The sequence below is a fragment of the Monodelphis domestica genome, chromosome 7, assembly GCF_027887165.1.
Source record: "Monodelphis domestica isolate mMonDom1 chromosome 7, mMonDom1.pri, whole genome shotgun sequence".
Lineage (NCBI taxonomy): Eukaryota > Metazoa > Chordata > Mammalia > Didelphimorphia > Didelphidae > Monodelphis > Monodelphis domestica.
This window is the reverse complement of record NC_077233.1, coordinates 155285565-155308886: the sequence shown is the minus strand read 5'-3', so window position 1 is coordinate 155308886 and position 23322 is coordinate 155285565. Positions and strand designations below refer to the sequence as shown.

The 23322-nt window shown below is 35.6% G+C and overlaps 1 protein-coding gene across 1 annotated transcript in view; it reads right to left on the bottom strand.

The window, feature by feature from the left end:
• The window catches only part of ERP44 (endoplasmic reticulum protein 44), a 122577-nt gene that overhangs the window by 69976 nt on the left and 29279 nt on the right, over positions 1-23322 (bottom strand). Inside the window, exons 2-4 of the mRNA XM_007498991.3 lie at positions 10339-10411; positions 6864-6903; positions 4540-4655 (exon numbers count right to left, since the gene is read on the bottom strand). Of these exons, the coding sequence (XP_007499053.1) occupies positions 4540-4655; positions 6864-6903; positions 10339-10411 (229 nt within the window). The remainder of the gene's footprint in view (positions 1-4539; positions 4656-6863; positions 6904-10338; positions 10412-23322) is intronic.

Here is a 23322-nt window from a genome sequence, read left to right as displayed (position 1 = left end):
AGATTATCTTGTCTAGGCCTCTCTGGCCTAGGCACACGTTTTTTATCCTGTATTTCTCTTAATCCTTAATCTCTAATAAACCTCTAAAAAATATAATACTCCTTGCAGAGAGAAACTAATTTCTGCCTCAGATGCCTCAGTCTCCCCTAAATTTTAGTCTTTACTGTTTTGGTGACCTCATGGGAGAAAAAACTCTCAATCTTCTGATTTCTTTTCTGATCTTTACTTCAACTTTTAATATCTAGTGCCTAGAAATTTTTTTGAGCCACATTTCTCTGGCCAAGTTTTTGTTTTGTTTTGTTTTGTTTTACCCTCGCAAAGCTTCTCGTTCCAGCCATTAGCTCCCAGCCCTGTCTGCCTGCCTGCCGCCGCCATCCGCTTTGGACTGCCCACCCCGGCTGCCCGCTCCTCTTGGCCCCGCTTGTCTGCGCTCCGGCTCTGGCTCTGGCCCTGGCCCTGCCCACCCCAGCGGTCTTTCTCTCACTCACCTGGCCCACCTGATTCAACCAAGATTGCAATCACCTGGTGACCTGCATGCCCAAAAAACCCAGATCCTTGCCTTGACTGGTAACAAAACGGAGGGGGGGGGGGGGGGGGGGGTGTTGGCTCCACGTGGGCAGCCTGGGCTCCACGTGGACTGGGGCAGGAGGAGGTATCAGAGCAGGGGAGAGAGAAAAAGAGAGAGAGAGAAGAAACAGACTTTTCAAACAGAAACCTAAAAAGCAATGGGCTATTTAAAAGGATTCCTTTTGACTGTTCTGGTAATAGCATTGACTTCACCTGCGTGTCAGGGAGAAGATTCAACTAACTTTGAAGGGGCAAAATGGGTGGCTCAGCAAACTGAGAACCAGGCCTACAGACATGTGGTCCTGGGTTGAAATCTGGCCTCAGATACTCCCCAGCTGTGGGGTCCTGAGCGGATCCCTAGGCCCATTGCCTAGCCCTTGCACTCTGCCTTCAGACAATAGACATTTAAATAGATAAGAACCCAAGGAACTTAAAGACTGGAGGTTCTAAAGCATTTCAGACTCCAATGGTTTACACAAATCTCTGTATTCTATTGCATTTTTCCTGATTGTTTTGTTTAAGGTTTAACTTTGTGATTTTAAGTTCAATATTATTCTGTTACACTGAAGGTTGATTGAATTTATTTTGAATGTACTGAGTTTTGAAATTCTGTTGTTTTTCCCCTATAACTGTGCTGAACAAATATTAGTGAGTAAGCCCATATAAGAAAAAACAGCTTCTTTCTATTTTTGCCTTTTTAAATTGTCACATAGAGGATAGATGGACTTCAGAACTGGTTACAATTGTATAACAACCTTTGGAAAATTTAATGTGCTAAATATCTCAAATGATTTTACATGTTTTTTAAATATGATTTTTGTAATTTTTTTTTAACAATCTCTGGTTATTTTGCCTGCCCCTACCACGAGGTAAGGCCCATTCTAGTAGCTGAAGTGAAATACATTTTATAACCCCTAACTTTCCCACATTTCTAAATTTGTGAATGGAAGTTGGGACAGTTAATCTCAGGGCATTTGTACCCCTAAAAAGCCTCCAAAAAAGGAGCCCCCCTTTATTTATACTCCTCAGCTCACTATTTTACTTCCACCAGAATGATATATAGATTTCTTGATTATGTTCTTAACCCAAGATAAGTTTTACTTTGTTTAAAAATATGTTTAATACCAAGGTTGAAAGATTTGCTATGCTTGTAAAAACTTGTGACAAATGTCCATCAATTCATAGGTTTTTTAAAATGTCATACAACAATTTATGTGAAATATGATAGTGTGTTTGTTTGCTATTGTAGTTATTTGGGCTATTGAGAATTTTGGGGATATTGATAACTACATATTTGTACTACTGTTCAATTCATTTGCATTCTACTCACAGTGGAGCATGGCTAGACATGAAGAGGAAATGGATCTCATTTTTTGTGAGAAAGCCTTGCATTTTATATTTTCTTAGCTGACACAGAGTGTCAATGATTATAAGCTATATTTTTGAATTTTTTAAAGACTTTTATTATTATATTTTTCTTGCATGTGCAATATACTTTTTCAGGGTTTTTTTTTTACTTTTTCTCTCCTTTTTATATTCGAAGCACATGTCACCAGCATTAAGATTTTCTTTAACTTTTTGACTTTTCAGTACTATAAGTTTGAAATACATTTGTCAGAGCATGCCCAAAAAGCTTGTGACTATAAAAATGATGCCACTAATTATTTAAAAAATTATGGAACTTTGCTTAATGATTCTATCTGATTCCAGGACAAGATATACACACAAGAGCCATTGCACAGAGCCAAAGAAAAGCCAATCCAGGATGGACTGATGCACTTCTAGGCCAATACAAAGGTCTTGAACCTAGTGTGAAGACTCGAGGTTACTGTGTTTAACATTGTTAGACATAGGCTTTCCTTGTGTCCACACTCACTCTGAAAATACAGACGAGTATCCCGGAAACCTTGGCTCATAATCTGGTCCCCTTTTCTGCCTCTCATAGTGTGGTACCTTTCTGTAGTCCTGGCTACTGACTGGGTAAATGCATCATTGCTTAGATCATTTTGATTGGGCCCTGATTCAAGGACCTGTTATAGATTTATTTTTCTTTTACTTAGAATTTTTTCACATATGACTTTGATAGTCTATATTTTCATCCAGAGTTTTTTCTTTTATTTGGATTTTTCTGATATCTTTTTAATATCTCTTGCCAATTGATTCATATACCTCATACCTCAGCCATGCATCCCTAAGTGATCCTGTTTTTTTAATCACCCTCTTAACGGGGGGAATGTAAAAAAGATCATTATTTAAATTGCAAAGTTTAAATTCCTTTTGAAAAGAATTTTAGGTAAAGAAGATGCTACCTCTCTGAATCCAGAACTGAACTGTTGGAGAAGCCACCATGAAGAAGCCTCCAGACCAGCCAGCTGCACACAAAAAATTGAACTTTGGGTTTAGCTGATTGAACATTTATTTGTATGTATACTTTCATGCCAAAGGGGACTGCCCCCTAACTGGCTTTTTGGCAATGCATCCAGAAATTATTGGTTTTGTTTTTTTTCTCTTATCCTCAAATTACTGTAATGTTTAAGTTGATTGTGTTTTCATGATCTTTTTGGGGGAAACTTGTCTCCCCAATAACGATCAAACAAGGGAATTTAAAATTAGACTCGAACTCTGGACTTCAATCCCCACAAGCCCTTGCTCCACTTCCCCAAAATGCTTTGTAATCTCACAGAATTCTGAGATGGGCCGAGATTGAGAAGGGATTTAACCTGATTGCAAAGGCTTTTGTGCTCACTTTTGGACTTCCGTTTTGGAGCAGATGCGGCTCTTCCATGATGTGAGATTATCTTGCCTAGGCCTCTCTGGCCTAGGCACACATTTTTAATCCTGTATTTCTTTTAATCCTTAATCTCTAATAAACATCTAAAAAATATAATACTCCTTGCAGAGAGAAACTAATTTCTGCCTTAGATGCCTCAGTCTCCCCTAAATTTTAATCTTTACAGTATGTCCCCATAAAGTCTTTGAGGTGAAGGAGGTAGAACTTAAGAAATATGTGAGATAAGAATTAGGATAAGAGCTCTATCTAATTATCTATTAATTATTTGGATTGGGAATGAGTTATTAACTTCTGTGAAGGAGAACTGTGTTTAGAAGATTTGAGAAATTCTATAACTAGTATTTTTATTTCTAATTCTTTACACTGAAACAATCAGAACAGAGAAAAGCAGACAGGAAAAGTGGGAGGCAACTAATTAGCAGTTAGGTCGATGCTGAACTCCTAAGAAAGACAATTCTAATACGTGGGCACTACTTCCATCTTTAGAGGAACCTGCTAGACATGCCCTTGTGCACTGGACCATAACTCATGTTATAAAGTGTGTTCACACTGGGTTTAAAAAATATTTAAATAATATCTGAGGCAACCCAGATGTCATAGGAAAGGAAATGAACTTGTTAGAAGATGTTGGTTCCAGTTCTATCTCTCACAAACATGTCATATAATTCAATTAACCTATCAGTGCCCCCAGAAAACTCTCCAAGGAGGTCAGTTTCTGAGCAGGAGCTGGTCAACTGCATCCAGTGGTGGGCATTTCCTCACTGAGAGTTGCTTAGACAAATAACATCAAAAACCTCATCCAAACAAACAACAACAACAAATCTCTTACTGTGATCAATTTTCAAGATGTTTCTTAAGATAACAGAAGTTAAAATCTATAAATTTAAAATCTATAAATAAGTATTATTACAGTTCTAATTAAAACTTCGCTATTTCAGATTTGTACGCAGTTCTCCCTCTTTCTTATCTAACATATGTACACATATATCACAATTTAATATTTCACACAGATAAAGGTAAAGCTTGAAATAATAATTTCCCCAAGATTAAACATTAACATTCACCATCACTTTGTAAAAGATTACAAAATCCTTTTGGTATAACACTTCAAACAAACTGTAACCAAACATTTGAAATGTACGAGATGGTCCCTGCCACTAACAATATAACTAAGTACTTACAGTGCTGATCACAATCTACTCGGGCAAATACTACTTGATTCTTATTTGGATATTCTTCCTTAATGACATTGGAGGCTTCCTCAAAGATTGGATGCAACATCTGGCTGAATCGACACCTATTCAGAATGAAAATGACAATTAAAATGGAAAAGCAAAGTTGTATTTTATTATGGATATTAATATTCACTGTGAGTTCATGTTGAAAGCAATCAAGCATTAACTAAAGACAGTGTGATAGTTTTCAAATAAAGTTAAACCACTCTGGTAGGTTTCAAAAGGAATTAAAGGCTACAAAAATTATGAGTTAAATTGTTTTTCTTTTAAGAGAAGAAAGGTACCTAAGAGAGGCAGAATGAACACATATCTAGAGATCTTTTGAGTTGCAGAGAAAAACAGAAGTCTGAAACAGAGAAGTCTGGTTGACTCAATAGTACTTTATTATATTTGTTCAGTTATCTTTAAAAACAGTAATGTAACAAAAACTATCGAGGTCTAGAATTGGATTTAAAAACAAATGGGTTCATAATCAACCTCTAACCCATATAAATGAGTGAGCTGGTGCCACATCTCTTAATCTACATTAGTCTCAAGTATAATTCCTATGATTAATCTACTATGTCTAAAATGAGTAGATCTGTGTACCAACATCTGTTGACACAGTGGAAGAAATTACAGATAATTTATGAATCAAATTACTGTAGTAGACCAATTCAAGCTTATCGATTTCATCTCCATGCATGTCAGTTAACACAAAAGAAAAGCAATCTATTAGATAAAGGTATATATGTACATAAAATTTCTATTCCACATTATGAATATAAATAACCAAACAATAAGCTTAAAACTTGAAAAATACAGGAATGAACAGTTACTTATCAACTATAATTCTTGCTATTAATGAGGGCCTCTAGGCTTACTATCTACCCTCCAGGTGCACCCTCAGGATCCCTAGTCCTTGCCATGCCCACTGCAGTTGAAACCTTCAATATATGTTATCATCCCCTATTAGAAAATGAAATCCCTGAGAACTGAAACTATCTTACATTTTTATTTGTATCCTTAGTGATTATTAGCACAACCCTTGGCATGAAATAAGTACCAGATAAATGATTTTTCATTCAAAGAATGGCTAACTCACTGGTAAAGGAAGGAAGAAGGGATATCAGAAATGGTTGGTCATTCATTCATGTCCTACTCTTCATGACCTGATAGGACATATTGTCCACAGGGTTTTCTTGTCAAAGATAGTGGAGTAGTTTGCCAATCCCTTCACCAGTGGATTAAGGCAAACAGAGATTATATGACTTGCCCAGGTTCACACAGCTACAGTGTCTGAGTCAGACAATGTCCAAGATCATAGTTGAACTCAGGTCTTCCTGACTGCAGGCCTAGCACTCTCTCCCCTGAGCCACCTAACTACCTCATTCAGGACTGAAGGCACTCTAAAAATGAAAGGCATCAATAAAAGTTTTAAAAAAAAGGAGTGGGAATATTGGCTAATTGTCAGTCCCCCATACTGTTATTTCTATTACTCCAGGACCAAAGAAGCTGCTCTAAGGACATGCCTATTTCTGCTATGCACACTGCAAATAGCCCCCACTTTGTGGTCCTGAGCAAGTCATCTAACTTCTCTAATCTTCAGTTTCCCCATCTTTAAAAGGGGGGTGGGGCAAGTCTGCACTGCTTAGCTAACTATAGAGCTGTAGGAAAAATACTTTGTAAACTTTAAGGCACACTATAGAAATTATAATTATGATTTTACTTTGCCTTTTAGCTGTCTGTCTCATGAAAACTAAACCACACATAGGTGAAGAATAAAGACCTCAGAGAAAACATTTTGTCTTGTAATGAAGCTTGTAGGAGTAGCTAAAGCTTCTCTTGTGCTTTCCCTCTCTTAGAAATAGGAGTACCAGAGAGTAACCCTCCCCCACCAATGTATTTCCTTTTTTTCTCCTCTACTTTTCTCATTAATTCGTCCTCTTTCTGCTCACTCCTTTTCTTTATTCTTACCCTCACCTCCCTTTCTCTTCTTAGTCGGCCCAAGAGGATCCATACATAATATATTTTATATTCTCTGCTGTATGTTTTGAAGTTTTGTGCTACCTATTAATGGAAAAGCGGAGGAATAGAAGATACTTTTCTTCCTTCCCATAATAAATAAATAAATAAAATGTTTTTATTGGTATGTGCCCTCTCCCTCTTTTCTTATACAAAACATTCCTAAATAAAAGGAAAGATTTCTCACTCCTTCCTATTAGAAAAAAAATTAAACTTTGAAATGTAATAAATTTTAAGTTATGCATAAAAGCAAAACTTTTACTTACCAGTCAGCATAAAAATTTACTAAAGCAACATCTGCATTGTCTGAAATAAAAAAATAATATTCTTAAATTACTCATATCCATACTCATTTCCATATTACTCATTTGAATTTTACTCAGCAACCCATACACAATCAATCAGGGCCTACTTGTATAGTTATTAAAGTGCCCTTTTTGCTTCATGGCCTTCCTATTATACATTCTCTCTATATATTTTCATTGTTACTGGCATATACAAAAGATAAGAGGAAGGAGAAGGATGATATTAAGATCAATTTAGCTTCAAATATCAGATTTCATAAGAGAAAATAAAATTAAGAGTTGTAATAAGATTTGTGCATAACCTTCATTAGCATAAAAAATTGAAAGTTGGCTACATAGTCACAAAGCTACTTCAAAATTCTAAAAGATGGTCCATTTAACTACAACAATTTTCTACAACTAAATTTTTTTTGTTCTTCAGTTGTTTCAGTTGTGTCTGACTCGTCATGATGCCATTTTGGATTTTCTTGGCAAAGATAATAGAGTGATTTGCCATTTCCTTCTCCAGCTTATTTTATAGATGAGGAAACTAAGGCAAACTGGTTTAAGTGATTTTGCTCAGGGTCACTAAACAGTGTTTGAGCCCATTTTTAAACTTGGGTCTTCTTGACTCCAGGCCCAACAATAAGGTACAGTAAATACAGTCAATCTTCTCAATATCTGCATTTAATTTTTACCATTTCAAGCATTTGTGTGATTTTATTAATAGCCTCATTTTCACTTTCAAATTAGCAACCATGCACATTCAGTTATGAACAGTAGAAGTGGCTGGTATCTTACAAAGTGTCTCATTGTCTTTTTCACTCTCTTATTGTAAGGAGCTTATCCATGCCTTCATTGCATCTTGTCAACTGTTTTATCTTTAAAACTCAAGCTTTGTGTTATCATTATGCCCCTAAAGCACAGTGAAAGTCTTCTGGGCTCTAAGTGCCTTCCAAGAACATCTAAAATTCCTATAATCTCTCTCTTAAGTTTTTAGATCACAGGCAAGGTAAGAAGTTTACAACAGCATACCTTATTTTATTGAGCTTCATATTATTTGGCTTCTCAGATATTGTGTTTTTCATAAATGTCACTTTTGTGGCAACCCTGAGTTACACAAGTCTATCAGTGTCATTTTTTTCCAAGAACATGTGCTCACATCATATCTCCATGTCACATTTTGTTAACTATTGAAATATTTCAAACTTTTTATTATGACTATCTATTATGGTAACCTCTTACCAGTGATTTTTGATGGTACTATTGCGATTATTTTGAGGCACCAAATAAGATAGTGAACTTCACTGATAAATGTTATATGTGTTCTGTTCCATCCACCGACCATTCCCCACATTTCTCTCCCTCTTCTAGACAACTCCCTATTCCCTAAGACACAATAACATTGAAATTAAGCCAATTAATAACACTAAGATGGCCTCTAAGTGTTCAAGTAAAAGGAATATTCAATCAATGCAGCAAACTTCATTGTTCTCTTATTTTATAATATTGTCACAAACACCCCATCCTTCAGCAACCACCACCTTGATTAGTCAGTAGCCATCAATATTGAACTTAAGACAATTCACTAGCAAAAATATTATAACTCACTGAATAGCATTTCTTAGCAATAAATTTATATTAAGATATGCACAATTTTAGGCAATACTATTGGACACCTAACAAATTACAATATGGTGTAAACATAGTTTTTATATGCACTGGGAAACCAAAAAATTAATGTTACTTGCTTTATTGTGATATTTGCTTTATTATGGTGATCTGGAACTGAACCTGTAATATCTCCAAGGTATACGTGCATAAAGAACAATGTCCTCACACTGACATATAGAAGGTAAAGCTCAGGTTAAAAAATGTTTTGCTTTTAAGAATTTTATTTGCTGTATAGTATTTAACTGTAGGTTTCATGTGTTGTAAAAATTAATGTTGTTTGAAAACGTTTTTTATTGAGATATTAACACAAAAGGTCACATAATTCTAGGGAATTACTATCAGGAAAATTTTGCATGTTACCAATATTGCATTTTATAGTTGTCTCATGGTTACTGTTAGGAAAAATGCATATGTCAGAATTGATAAAGAATTGTATACAGAAAAGTGTATTTTCAGCAATCTCTAGTAAAAGAATACAGTTTTGGGAGGTCATAAGAAACTAACCCCCATTTCCCATAGGTCAATGTATGAATATTCATTTTTTAAATTTTTGAACCATTTTCTAGGAACATTATTACCCTGAAAGTTAAGGATTGACTATATTTTCTTCAGTAACTCCCTGTTCTTTTATCAATAATTCTCTAAAACAAAATCATTATGACATTTGCATATCAGCATAGGAAGAAATGAGAGTCAAATTCCATATATTACTCCTGCCTTGCCATCAGGTGGCAAAAAGCCACTTAAATTCCAAATTACCCATCAAAACAAATCAGGAAATTGACCCATTCAGAAGACAAAATGTAGTACAAATGTGATACCTCCCCCTTTTCCACTACTAGATTTAAAGCACTTCTTTTGACTACCTAGTTCACTAGAGACAGTTTTTAGAGCAGAATTTTGATTTGGACAAAATCTGTTATAATAAAAAAAAAAATTTGCATGGCCCCTAATATTCATTAGAAAATGTCATTTTTTTGAACCACATTAGTTTTTACAACATACTTCTGTGAACATATACTGATACTTTATTTTAGCACAGTGACAATTACTGAAGAAACAAAAGTAAACTCTAAATAGCACACTTCATTTTTCAATTTTTCCAACAAACCAAGTGTTTTACCTCAAAATTATAATCACTGGTTACAAAACAACTTTCTCATTATTATTTCAGAAATGGAAAACTATCTTTACACCCATCCCAAAACTCTAATAGTGGCTACAATCACACTTCTTGAAAATATAACATTAAAATTGCTTGGCATTAAGTAGCAATCCTCAACTAAAAAGGCTTGAAAAACTCTAATTTGTATTTTTTTAATAGATTAGAGGATAACTAATCAAACTATTACATTTAAATAGTGATCTTTGGAGTATGGTTTCAAACCATTAAGAATAAAAAGCCCCAAATCGTGTAATTTCTATATCAGCTTTAATATATAAAAAGTTAGAATTGACTTTGTAAGTCAGCCTAAACTATTTGTTGAATTGATATTAAGAAATATGATTCAAACTGACCTCTAAGATGCTGAAATCTTATAAAAACATAAAGTTGATATATTTGGTAAGATAAGAAAATAGCAATATATATTTTAGAAAGAGTAAACAAGCCCTGAAATAAACAGTATTTTCTGGTTTCTCTTCAATTAGTAATGAAATTAAATTAATCAGAATACTGATTTCCCAAGTATTCCAATTAGTCAAAGTTTTACAGTAATTTCACACAGGCAGCTCTTCATGGAATAGTAATTATACAAAGAAAATTAAGTTTCCAAGTACTTACTTAAAATTTCATCTATATTTCCACTATCAAGACTTGCTATTTCAGCTGTTATTGGAGTAAAAATCCAAGTTATCTGAAAAAATGTAAAAATATAAAATTAACAACTAATATTTCAACATGACGTAAGTAAAGCAAATGTGGGAAATGAAACACATAGAAATTTTACAGTAGGTTCCATGTGAAAAAGCTATAAATCACTAGTAATTAGTGTTTTGTAGGAAATTTCAAATCTAAAGTTTCATTTGGAAGGCAAAGAACATTAGAGATATGTTATAATGAGACTATTTCTTTTATTTCTTTATTTTTTAAAAATTGGATCTACTTATCTCATCCAAACAGAAACTGGAGGGGGCTAATCATGGGCCCAGATACCATTATGACCTGTACCAGAAGTATTCTGTTCTGGGCTGGTTCACCCCTTCTTGAGCAGTCTAACATTTCCCCCTCCCTGCCCCCCCCCCCAATCAGGGTTCACCATACTGACTAGATGTGGACATTCTATGGTCTTGGCCAAAAGTAGTTCAGAATTCATATACTCAAGAGATATGCCAGCTTTAGACTCCCCAGACACAGGGATTACAAAAAGTTCACCACTATGCCTGAAGACTATTTTTATACTATCATATAAACATAATCACAGATTCTGTAAGCAGTTAGGAAAATTGAGAATGGTTTACCTGCTCCTTTATTTTAGCCTTTTCATGATATTCATTGCCAATTCCATAGTCTGCCAATATTAGATATACTATTTATTTATACTAAATTTGTTTATTGCCAATGTCCAAGGGATGGAAGCTCTTAGTTGTTAATGAAAGAGAGCAAAGTTTATTCATTTTTCAAGTTTGAATGAATTTAAAGTGAAACATCCTAAATTGCAAGTAAAGTTATTATAGCACTATTTTAAGAAAAAATAAAATTATAAAACATAAGAGGTTTTTGGAAAAGGATTTTTACAGAGTCAATATTTGTCAAAATATGGCCTCAAGGGATGTCCATCAGTTGGGGAATGGATGAATAAATTGTGGTATACATTGGTGATGGAGTACTTTAAGAAATGATAAGCAAGATGACTTCAGAAAAAACTAGAAAGATCTACATGAACCAATGCAGCATGAAATAAGCAGAAACGAGAGAACATTGTACACAGTAATAGCAATGTTGTACAATGATCAACTGTGAAAATGTGGCTATTACCAGCAATGCAACAATCTGAGACAATTCTGAAAGACTTATGATGGGAAATGCTATACACTTCCAGAGAAAGAACTGTTGGAATTGGATGAATGCAGATCAAAGTATCCTATCTTTCACATCAGTGTATTTACAGTTGTGTTTTGGTGTTTTGGTTTTGTATGAGTGTGCTCTTACAACAATGACCAATATGGAAGCATGTTTTTCATGATAATAAAAATGAAATCAATCACATGAGTTTAAAAAAAATATGGCCTCAAACTTGGCCCCCTGCCAAGTCCTCACCATTAAACTGGATCAATAAGTGGGGAGAAAGGGGGGTGTAAAAAGAAACTGAAATGAAAGGAACAAAAAACAACAAATACAGCAATAATTGAAATTCTTAGAAACTGTTCAAGGTTTATATGGTCTATAAAAACATGAAATCAGGGGCAAGTTATATGCAAGATATTCACAAAAGCCAGTATCCATTTTATTCAATTCATTTTGGGAAATCCTTTATACTATTTCAATTTGTAATGGAGTGACTATAGATAAGCTAGTCTCAACTGCTACACCTCAGTTTCCTTACCTGTAAAATGGAAGTGAATTTAATCAATCTACTATACAACTTACAAGGAAGAGGCTTTGCAAGACTCTATCTCTATGAAGATAAGACTGATAAGTAAGGGGTTAAATAATATGGCTACCTTTCTGGCTGGCAAAATGGAAAAAACACAGGTTTTGGAATTAGAAGACCTAAGTAAAAAATGTCTCTACTACCAGGCTCCAATATTTATTTTTGTATATGTGATGTCAAACAAGTCACAACTTCTCTGGGCCTCAGTTTCCTCATCTACATAATGATACAATCACATTTCCTAAAAGTTTTCTCCCAATTCTAGTTCTATTATCCTATGTAACTGGGTTTTCCAAAAGAAAAAATATATAACCTAAAATCCTGAAATATATGGTTTGAATAACCAATTTTATTACTTTTAATACTAAGATTAAGTGGCACAATTAAACCTCAACAATTAGTCATTAATACCCAAACTCCTTATATTTCACTTTGATAAAGCATTTAACACATCTACATAAGGATATATATATACATATGTATATGTATATATATATATTTTTTTTTAAACCCTTACCTTCCATCTTGGAGTCAATACTGTGTATTGGCTCCAAGGCAGAAGAGTGGTAAGGGCTAGGCAATGGGGGTCAAGTGACTTGCCCAGGGTCATACAGCTGGGAAGTGTCTGAGGCCAGATTTGAACCTGGGATCTCCCGTCTCTAGGTCTGACTCTCAATCCACTGAGTCACCCAGCTGCCCCCTAATAAGGATATATTTTGGAAATATGGAAAGAGATAACTGGTTCTAGATCATTTCTTAACCCAAATCTATAAGTACAAACTTTTTTTACCAAGAAAATTGTTCAAGAATGGTTCAAATATGGAATATGCAAATAAAATTATGAAATATTGAATTTATATTCCATGTCATCAATTAAACAATTAAGAACCATTTGGAAAACCTCAAAATCAGATTCTTAAAACTTAAAAAATATATATCTTTGGTAGAGAATGAGCATGGTATAGTACTTAAAGAGAAAAGATTGTATAGTCAAGAGGATCTAGCTGCAAGTTCTGTCTCTGACATAGACTTGTTCTGTGAATAAGATGAATAACTGAACCCTTAGTGCCCATGCAACTCTCCAAGGCAGGGTTCCCAAAACTTTTGGTCCCTGTACCCTCAGCTTTTCATTAACCTTTTCATAACCCCTTTCAAATAAGAAAGGAATTAAAACTGTAGTTTAATCATACATGGCAAAGAGATTTTTTTTCATAAAGAAAACACTATTCAGTATATAGCATTTTTAACATAAAGTTGTTCAATATTTAGTACACAAATCAGAGATTCTTGTTTCTGTTTTCTGTCAACCAGCAGTTGTATATTTTTGTATGATGCTCATGTATCATGTTCAGTATCCAGTTTTCATTTCTTGCTTGGGGTTTGACTGAGAACATGCCTGATTTAATTTCTGATTTACAGAGATTAAGTTGTTATAAATGGAATCAAAGACTTATAGGAACACTCAGTGGGACAGATAGGTAGGGGGCTTAGTAGATTAAGAGCCAGGCCTAGAGACAGGAAGTCCTGAGTTCAAAAGTGGCCTCAGATACTTCCTAATAAGACCTTGGGCAAGTCACTTAACCCCCATTGCCATTACTGCTCTTCTTTAATGCCCCATATTGATTCTAAGATGGGGGGGGGGGGGGGGAAGGAACAGTTAGTAAGAATAGGATATGGTTTTCTAAAGATATACCCAAAATGTTGCAACTTCATTCAATCTGGAATTTCTGGTTGTTGTAAAGATTAGTTGGCACATTTTTCACTGTTATCACTCATTTTTTTTCTTCCTTGATATGAAATGGATTTCTTATGTTAACTTTATTCATTTGGTTTTGGTTAGTAAGAATCATTCCTTCAAACAAATCTTTCAAGTTTTTAGATGTATTTACAATGTTTCCTCCCCTTTCCACTCTACCCTACCTCCTCATTGTTCTCTTCTGAATTCATAATCCCTCTTCCCATTAACACTACAACTATTGGAATATTTAAATAAATAATTTAATTATTTACCAAATATCCACATGCCTTCCTAAGAAGCTTCTTATACACCAAGTAGGTCTACATAGCACAAATTCTAGGTCTTGCACTCTATCCACTGAGTCATCTTAAATTTTATTAAGATTTTAAGGACACTTAAAAGTAGTTTTTAAAACAAAAATAAATGAACTCTTTATATAGTTTTATAGAAAATGTTAAAGGTCAATCATTGAATGAGGAGCATATGTTCTACTTGTGGTTCTATTTTAAACATTGTAAAACATAACCCCAGCGAATGCTTTATTGAAACCTTTTCTAGAATTTAGTGTAGAAAAAGCACTGGTCTAGGAATCAGATGATTAAAACTCATCTTTTCAATCTACAGCTTGCAAGATATGTATAACATAGAAAAGCTGGAATTTAGAGATTACATAACTTACCCAAAGTCGCATTACTAGAAAATGGCAGACCAACATGGTAGGTCTTCAAACCACTAAACTAAAGAAAGGTCATATCAAAATGTTCACTATACTCAGTTTATTTTCCTGCCAGTATTCTCACAGAAGGATCAATGCTTAATTGTTAAATGTTGTGGTCCATCTTTCATATTTGAAAGGGCCAATGACATCAAGGTTTTAGGGTATGAGTGATGTTTTGACTTGCATGTGAATTGGATTCAAGTGAGACAGTCGCATAAAATTGTCAGCTTCACTCTCTTTCAGTCACTAAAGTTCAGTGGCAAAACAAAAGTCAAGATGACAAATGATGGTTCAGAATGCAGTGGATGACCTTGGTATTTTCTCAAGTTCTAAGTGCTCCACAGTGTCTGCTTCTACCACCTTCATGGCTTTTGGAACAAACTTCTTTCATCTGCCCATTCCAAGAAGAGATGTCTTCATATACATGGGGTAGATATCCCCCTATCTCACTGATGGGTTTTAGGCCTGCCAGTTATCTTCAACCTGATTTAGCCAGTTAGCTGAGACACTTACTGAAGTGTAGCCGCTGTGCATGCTAGAGTTTCTTGGAGGCACAAGTGAAAATTGGGTGAAAGGTAAACAACAAAGGTAGATAAGCAGCCCTGAAAAGGACTTAGCAAGCCCTCACACCAGAGGTGCTAGTCCTCCCTCAACACCCTATACATCCTACCTTCCCTATTACCATAGAAAGCAACACTATCCTTCACTTTACTAAGTAGGTTATCACTGAAAATATGCTGCAGCTTACTTATATTTACCATCTATCTATCTATAACTGTATGGCACCACCAGGAGAATATTTCTTTTAAACCTTTTTTTTTTTAAACTGCACAATTCACAAGGGGAATCTACCCTGACATTTCTTCTATTTTAGTTGTAGGGACAACTCAATGTCTATATGGGGTTGTCTTCATATATACTGATGAAATAATGGATGAGAAGGTATGGATGTGTTGCCATCTGTATATACAAGAAAATAAATAGTAAATTTTTCAGCAATACTATAGTAGCAATTAAGGAAGAAATTTTACAAGATCTTATGTAGAAATTGCACTTGAATAAAGCTCAAGTAAAGAAGCTAAAGTTATAATGTTAAAAGATTTACCCAATATCTTCTGTTTTCCATTCAAACCAGAAAACTAACAGGTAATAGAGTACCGTACTGTGGAACTAGAACTGGCCTGAGATTCATGAGACCTAAGTTCTAGTACCTGCCTCACTGATAAATAACTGCATACCTTGATCTCACAAAGTCTATTTCCTCTCTATAAAATCAAAAGTTTGGGTTAAATAATCTTTGTGGTTTTTCTAATTTTCTATGGTTTCAATTTTTAGGATCAAGAAATAATCTAGAGCAATGATGGTGAACCATTTAGAGATGGAGTGTCAGGTCCCACCCCCATCCTACCCTCCAGACCAAGTGCCATGTGTCCCCCACCCCCTGAGTCCATGTGCCATGCCCTTTCTCCCTTTAATGCAGGGCACCCTCCCACCTTACCCAACACAGGGGAGGGAGGAAATGCTCCCATTGGGGTTCTGGGCAGAGGGGTGGGTGAAGTGAAAAAATGTCATCAGGCATGGTGGAGAGAGGGAAGGGAGAAGCTCACCTGAGTGCCTCTGACTTTCTAGTAATGATATGAACCAACTGACTTTCAAAGGCTGTACTTTTTCCACTATTCCATACTGCTGAGGAACCAGAACTCTTTCTACTATCTCTTATAACTGCTAAGTACTCTATATCAATGAATATATTAAACGATAATTCTTACCACCACTTTAAAACTAGCGAAATGGGATGTTTCCAAAATAGAACAACAAAAAAGCATACAATTTCAGTATAATTTTCATTGAAAAGTATTTCCATTTTGAATCACATATAGCCAAAAGTATGTGCGTGTGTGTGTGTGTTTTGCAATGGCAACACTAGAATGTGGATAGTTAAAACTAGCAGCAAATAAAAATTTGTATATTTCTCTCAAAATACATTATTTGAGGAGGGGGAGATATCAGATTTATCTCCCTAATTATGATGATGGACAATCTATTAAAAGGGTCAGCAAAGTGGCACATTTAGAGTGCTAGGACTGGAGTATGAAAAACTCATCTTCCTGAGTTCAAATCCTCAGATATTTATTAGTTCTATGTACCTGGGCAAGTTGCTTAACCCTATTTACCTCACTTTCCTTAATTGTAAAATGAGCTAGTGAAGGAAATGGTAGACCACTGTATTATCTCTGCCAAGAAAACCCCAAATGGGATCATGAAATGTCAGACATGACTAGAAAATGACAACAAAAAAATCTATTGAAAACTGTGCAGCTTGTTTATACAGGTTTATGATTTGGGATTTTGGTCTTATAAGATTATTCTATTACAATATGGAAATAGGTATCAAGCGATAATACATGTATAACCCTGTAGAATTGCTTGTTGACTCTGGGAGGGGGGAGGAAAAGTTAAGGAAGAGAACATGAATCATGTAACCATGAAAAAATACTTAAAAAAAAATTTTTTTTAACTGTGCATTTGGGACAACTAAGTGGCTCTGTGGATAGAGAGCCAGACTCAGAAACAGAACGTCCTGGGTTCAAATTTGGTCTCAGACTCCTCCTAGTTGTGTGACCCTGGGCAAATCCCTACTCCAATTGTCTTGCCCTTTACTGTACCCTTTAGATATACATGTTTAGACCACAGATTTGGATCCTATGGGTCACTAGAATTTATATAGTATTTTAAGGTTTGTAAAATGCTGCACATTGTGAACTCAGTCGACTTGATCCATTATCCTGTGAGGGAGGGAGCACTAGCTTGACCAAGTTACAGAGACAGGTCCTTTCCCTTCCTATCCAGTGTCCTTTCCATTATATCATAAATGTCTCTGGTATCTTTCCCACCTTTATGCACTGTATGCCCACCACCTGCTATCCCTGGAATAGACTCCCTCTTAGCTCTACCTGCTAAAAATGCTTCTCTTCTTAACCCCCACTTCATTTCCCCATTCCAACTAGAAGTCATCCTTCCTCCTTTCTCTAATCTCTAACATCACCATTTGACTCTCTTATATAATCATAGTCTATAATTATTTGTTTACATCTTATTCCCCCTAGTTGACTACAAGTTCCTTGAGGGAAGAATTATGTTCTTTTTCATCTTTGTATCCTTAGTACCCAGAGCATAATAGGTATTTAATAAATATTTGTTGAATTGAATATAATAGTTTTAAACCCAAACCTCTCCTCTCTCTTTAACATTTGGGTTGCCTTGTTTTAGGAAGTAATTATTTTTTAAAATTTTTTAATCAAATATAGTATTTCTTGTCCAGAAATTATTTTCAAATTAGTTAAAGGAGTCAAAAAGTAAAATGCACTGTTCTTTTAGGACAAAAATATAATAAATTCATTATAGTACAAAAGACTATCAAATATTTAAACAACATATAATATCTAAATCTCTGGATACATTTTATGAACTTTGTCATAAATGTTTTATTAGGATATGCTAGTAAGTATCAGTTTGAATAAAAAACAGGATATTCTCAGTAAGAACAATTTTTTTAAGTCAAAATCTTTGCAGGATTTTTTTAAGCTGTCTGTTTTTGTATCAAATGAATTATTTTACATTTGTACACATATTGTATACAATACTGTGTGTATTCAGAACTTAAATGATGTAAAAAATAGACTCGAATACAGGACTACAATCCCCATGAGCCTTTGCTCCACTTCCCCAGAATGCCTTGTAATCTCACCTGGGCCGAGATCGAGAAGATATTTAAGCAAAGGCTTTTGAAGGGCTCGGCCCCTTTTTTTGGACTTCCGTTTTTGGAGCAGAGAGGTCTCTTCCATGATGTGAGGTTATTTTGTCTAGGCCTCTGGCCTAGGCACATGTTTCATACTTGTATATTCTTAATCTTTAACCTTTAATAAACCTCTAAAAAATATATATTCCTTGCAGAGAGAAACTAATTTCTACCTGCCTCAGTCTCCCCCTCTCCCCTAAATTTTAATCCTTACAGTTGGCGAGCCAGGTAGGAGGAAAAAAGAACTTTCAATCTTCTGATTTCTTTTCTGATCTTAAATTCAGTTTTAATATCTAGTACCTAGAAATTTTTTTTTTGAGCCATAACTCTCTGGCCAAGGTTTTCTTCCCTCACAAAGCTGCTACGGGCTCCGGACCTGCTGCCCACCCCACCTGGCTCGGCCCCGCCGCTTCCTGCCTGCAGCCTGCAGCCCTGATCATCCTCACCTGGTACCTGGTCCCGGCCTTGCCCACCCCCGCAGCCGCTCCTGCTCCTGGCCTCTCACCAGCCGCTGCCTGCCTATTTCTGTGCCCCAGACCCAGGAGCCCGACCCAGCCGGCTCATCACCCAGATCCTTGGAGCAGATCGCTCAGGACTCATTGCGACCAGCTGGTAACAGTATTGGCCACGTGGGCGGAGGGGAGAGACCAGAGGGAAAGGAGACCGGGCAATTTTCCCTTAGGCTAAGCCTCCACGTGGCTGGGGGTATTGGCCACAGGGGTATCAGAGAGGGGAAAGAGAGAAAAGACTAAAGAGAAGAAACAGATCTTTTCAAACAGAAACTTAATAGCAATGAGCTGTTTAAAAGGATTTTTGACTCTTCTGGCAATTTCATTGATTTTACCTGCCTGTCTGGGAGCAGACTCAGCCCAAAGATTCAACTTTAACTTTGGGAAGGAAAATGGGTGGCCCAGCGAACTGGAAGCCAGGCCCAGAGCCGGGAGGTCTCTAGTTAAAATCTGGCCTCCGATGCTTCCCAGCTATGGGGCCCTGGACGGATCCCTTGAACCCCGTAGCCTAGCCCTTACTACTCTACCTTCGGACAATAGACATTTAAATGGATAATTAAAAACAAACAAACAAACAAAAAAAAAACCACCCAAGGAACTTTGAAGAGACTAAAGGCTACATTCTAAGGCATTTCAGACTCCAATGGTTTATAAAAAAATCTCTGTATTCTATTGCATTGTTTTGTTTAAGATATAACTTTGTGATTTTAAGTTCATATATTACTGGATTGAATACTATTCTGCTTGAACTGAAGGTTGATTGAATTTATTTTGAATGTACTGAGTTTTAAAATTCTGTTGTTTTTCCCCTATAACTGTTGAACAAATATTATTGTGAATAAGCCCATATATGAAAAAACAGCTTTTTTCTATTTTGCTGAGGATAGATGGACTTCAGAACTGGTTATAATTGTATTAACAACCTGTGGAAAATGTAATGTGCTAAATACCTCAAATGATTTGATTTTAAGGGTTTTTAAATATGATTTTGGAATTTTTTTTTAACAGTCTGGTTATTTTTGCCTGCCCCTACCACGAGGTAAGGCCCATTCTAGTAGCTGAAGTGAAATGTATTTTATAACCCCCAACCTTCCCACATGCGAATGGAAGTCGGGCAGTTAATTTCAGGGCATTTGTACCCTTGGGAAAAGCCTCCAAGAACAAGGAGCACCCCTTTATTTATGCTCTTCCGCTCACTATTTTACTTCTACCAGGATGATATATAGATTTCTTGATTATGTTCTTAACCCAAGATGAGTTTTACTTTGTTTTAAAAAAAAATATATGTTTATTACCAAGGTTGAAAGATTGCTACGTTTGTAAAAATTGTGACAAATGTCCATCAATTCATAGGTTTTAAAAATGTCACACAGCAACTTATGTGAAATATGAAAGTGTGTTTGCTATTGTAATTAATTGGGCTATTGAGAATTTTGGGGATTTTGATCAATCACCCACAACACGGGGGAATGTAAAAAATATCATTATTTAAATTGCAAAGTTTAAATTCCTTTTGAGAAGAATTTTAGGTAAAGAAGATGCTACCTCTCTGAATCCAGAACTGAACTGATGGAGAAGCCACCATGAAGAAGCCTCCAGACCACAAGTTGCACAAAATTGAACTTTGGGTGTGGTTGATTGAACATTTATTTGTATGTATACTTTTATGCCAAAGGGGACTGCCCCCTAACGGCTTTTTGTCAATGTGTTCAGAAATTATTGGTTTTATTCTTTTTTCTCTTATCCTCACACTATTGTAATCTTTTAAGTTTATTATGTTTTTATGATCCTTTTGGGGAAAAATTAATTTTTCCACAAATGATCACACGGGGGGATGTAAAAAATAGACTCGAATACAGGACTACAATCCCCATGAGCCTTTGCTCCACTTCCCCAGAATGCCTTGTAATCTCACCTGGGCCGAGATCGAGAAGATATTTAAGCAAAGGCTTTTGAAGGGCTCGGCCCCTTTTTTTGGACTTCCGTTTTTGGAGCAGAGAGGTCTCTTCCATGATGTGAGGTTATTTTGTCTAGGCCTCTGGCCTAGGCACATGTTTCATACTTGTATATTCTTAATCTTTAACCTTTAATAAACCTCTAAAAAATATATATTCCTTGCAGAGAGAAACTAATTTCTACCTGCCTCAGTCTCCCCCTCTCCCCTAAATTTTATTCATTACAATACTAGAAGAATAAGTTTAAATGCCAGAGGACTTTTACATTAGTATTCAACATAAGCCTTTACAAAATTTTGTATCTCTAACCTAATTTGAAAATTATAAAGATGTTCATTTTTTAAAACTATTCTACTGCTACCTGTTTAAAAATAGTATCAATGGGTATTTCTACATTTAAAATATTTGCATGAAATCATTTTCACTTCTACTATAAACTCTCTAGAGGATATATGCAATCTATTCTTCCTTGTGGCATTATTTTTTCTAATTAGCATTAGATCTGCTGGGCATGCTATATTAATAGCTTAGCTTATTCTTGTTAAACCTTTCATTTACTCTCCTTTCTGTTGGGAGATGCTAAAAGCCCTTTACAAACTGAGTCTCTCCTGTAGCAGGAAATTAGTGTTGCACCAGGCAAACAGCTCTCTCCCATTTCTAATCCAGATTGACATGTTGGAGCTACCACCTGAAGCCCTAACCCCACAGGATCTGATGGCTGATTTTGTTCCCTAGGTACATTTTCCTTTCTGCTCTGTTAGTCTTCTGCTGCTCTTAGATTTGCATTAAGCTGGCAAGCAACAGGAAACACAAGGGCTTGCAGCCTGCTACAGGAGGATAGAAGATGTGAACAGTCCCCAGAGAAAGCAAAGCTGAGGCTGACAGGAGTTGTAAGAACCCCTGAAGTTTGACTTAAGAACTATCTAATAGGGAACATCTCACTGGATATTCCCAGAAGGCTTATAATGAACTAGAAAGTTCAAAGACTGGAAAAAATAGTATATGGAATAAGAGGAAAGTAAAAATGATCCAATTCATTCCCTCAGAGAAACAAATTTAACCCTTAATCATCTTGGTGGCATTTTGTAAAAGTACATATACAATTCTAAGAAATTAGCTCTGCTTTACTCGTTTTTATACATGCTATCACAATAATTATTCATCAACTGACATGACATTTTAAAATTCAAAATAATCCTCTAAAATGGCTAATCATTTATTTTCTGTTTCTAAAAAGAGCAGTTCTTTTGTTATGAAGCAGAACTTCTCAAAGATTTACACACTAAAGAGACGTAAAAATATCCATTCTTTCATAAACATAAGAGTTTTGGGGATAACCATGTCCTCTAAACCTTCCATCTCAACCCCCCACAGTCATCACTAATAGAAGAAATTATTGTTGATAACTGCCACCAAGAGAGAGATGAATCGTAGCCGTATCTCCTAGACCACTAGTCCTTCTTCTAGCCCAGCCCTCATTGGTAATCATTTGGGTAATCAACTTCTGTGGAAAAGGAGACAAACCTTCCCTACCAATTGCAATTCACAGGGCAGGCCCAACTGAAGAAGCAAGGCACTGTGAAGGAGAAATAAGAAACAGCATGGGGCAGGCAAAATAAATCACCATCATTATGACCATCATCTTCATTCAGATCCTAATGGAGACAATCTAGAATCCTGAAGCCAAGAACCACTGGATGAATAATGCTTCCAGTTCATGCCCTCAGTCATCATCCTTGTGAAGATACATCTTGGCAACTGCTTCTACATCTACTGAAGACTCAGAAAACAATTTCTTGTCACCAGTCTTTGGCATTGTAAAACTTAAGAAAATTATATTATTTTATCCATGGAAATGACATTAGAGAAGAGACATTATCATCTGCTTAGTTGCTACATATTAAGTACTATAGGGGGCCTTTTCATGTGACTTGCAGCTGAAACCTTCCATATGTTCTGTCTTCCCAATTAAAATGTGACCCCTTGACAAGAAGGACTGGCTTACTTTTTTATTTTTGCCTCCATTGCTTTGCACAAAATAAGAGCTTAGTAAATGAATCATTCATTTATTTAAAACAAAACTGTTACCTGGGAGTTCTTGAGATACATAGTTTTCTTAACCCCAAAGTTTCACTCCCATCACAATGCCAAAAAGAGATTAAGAAAAGAAATAATAAAACAATATTTTTATTGGCTTAATAAAGTACTTATTATGGGCAAGGTATATTCTATGTGCTAAGAGGAGTGAGAAATACTCGTAAATAATAAGAACAATTTGGAATGTATTCACTTCTCATCTCTGCCTGTTAAAATCATTTATTTTCTATCTGGCTCAGCTAAGACGCTACCATCTACAACAATTTTCCTGGATCTGTCTTCTGCCTTTATGTTACCCTACCTTGTATTATTTATCTAGATACATGGCATAAAATTTAATTAAACAAACATTAAGTTC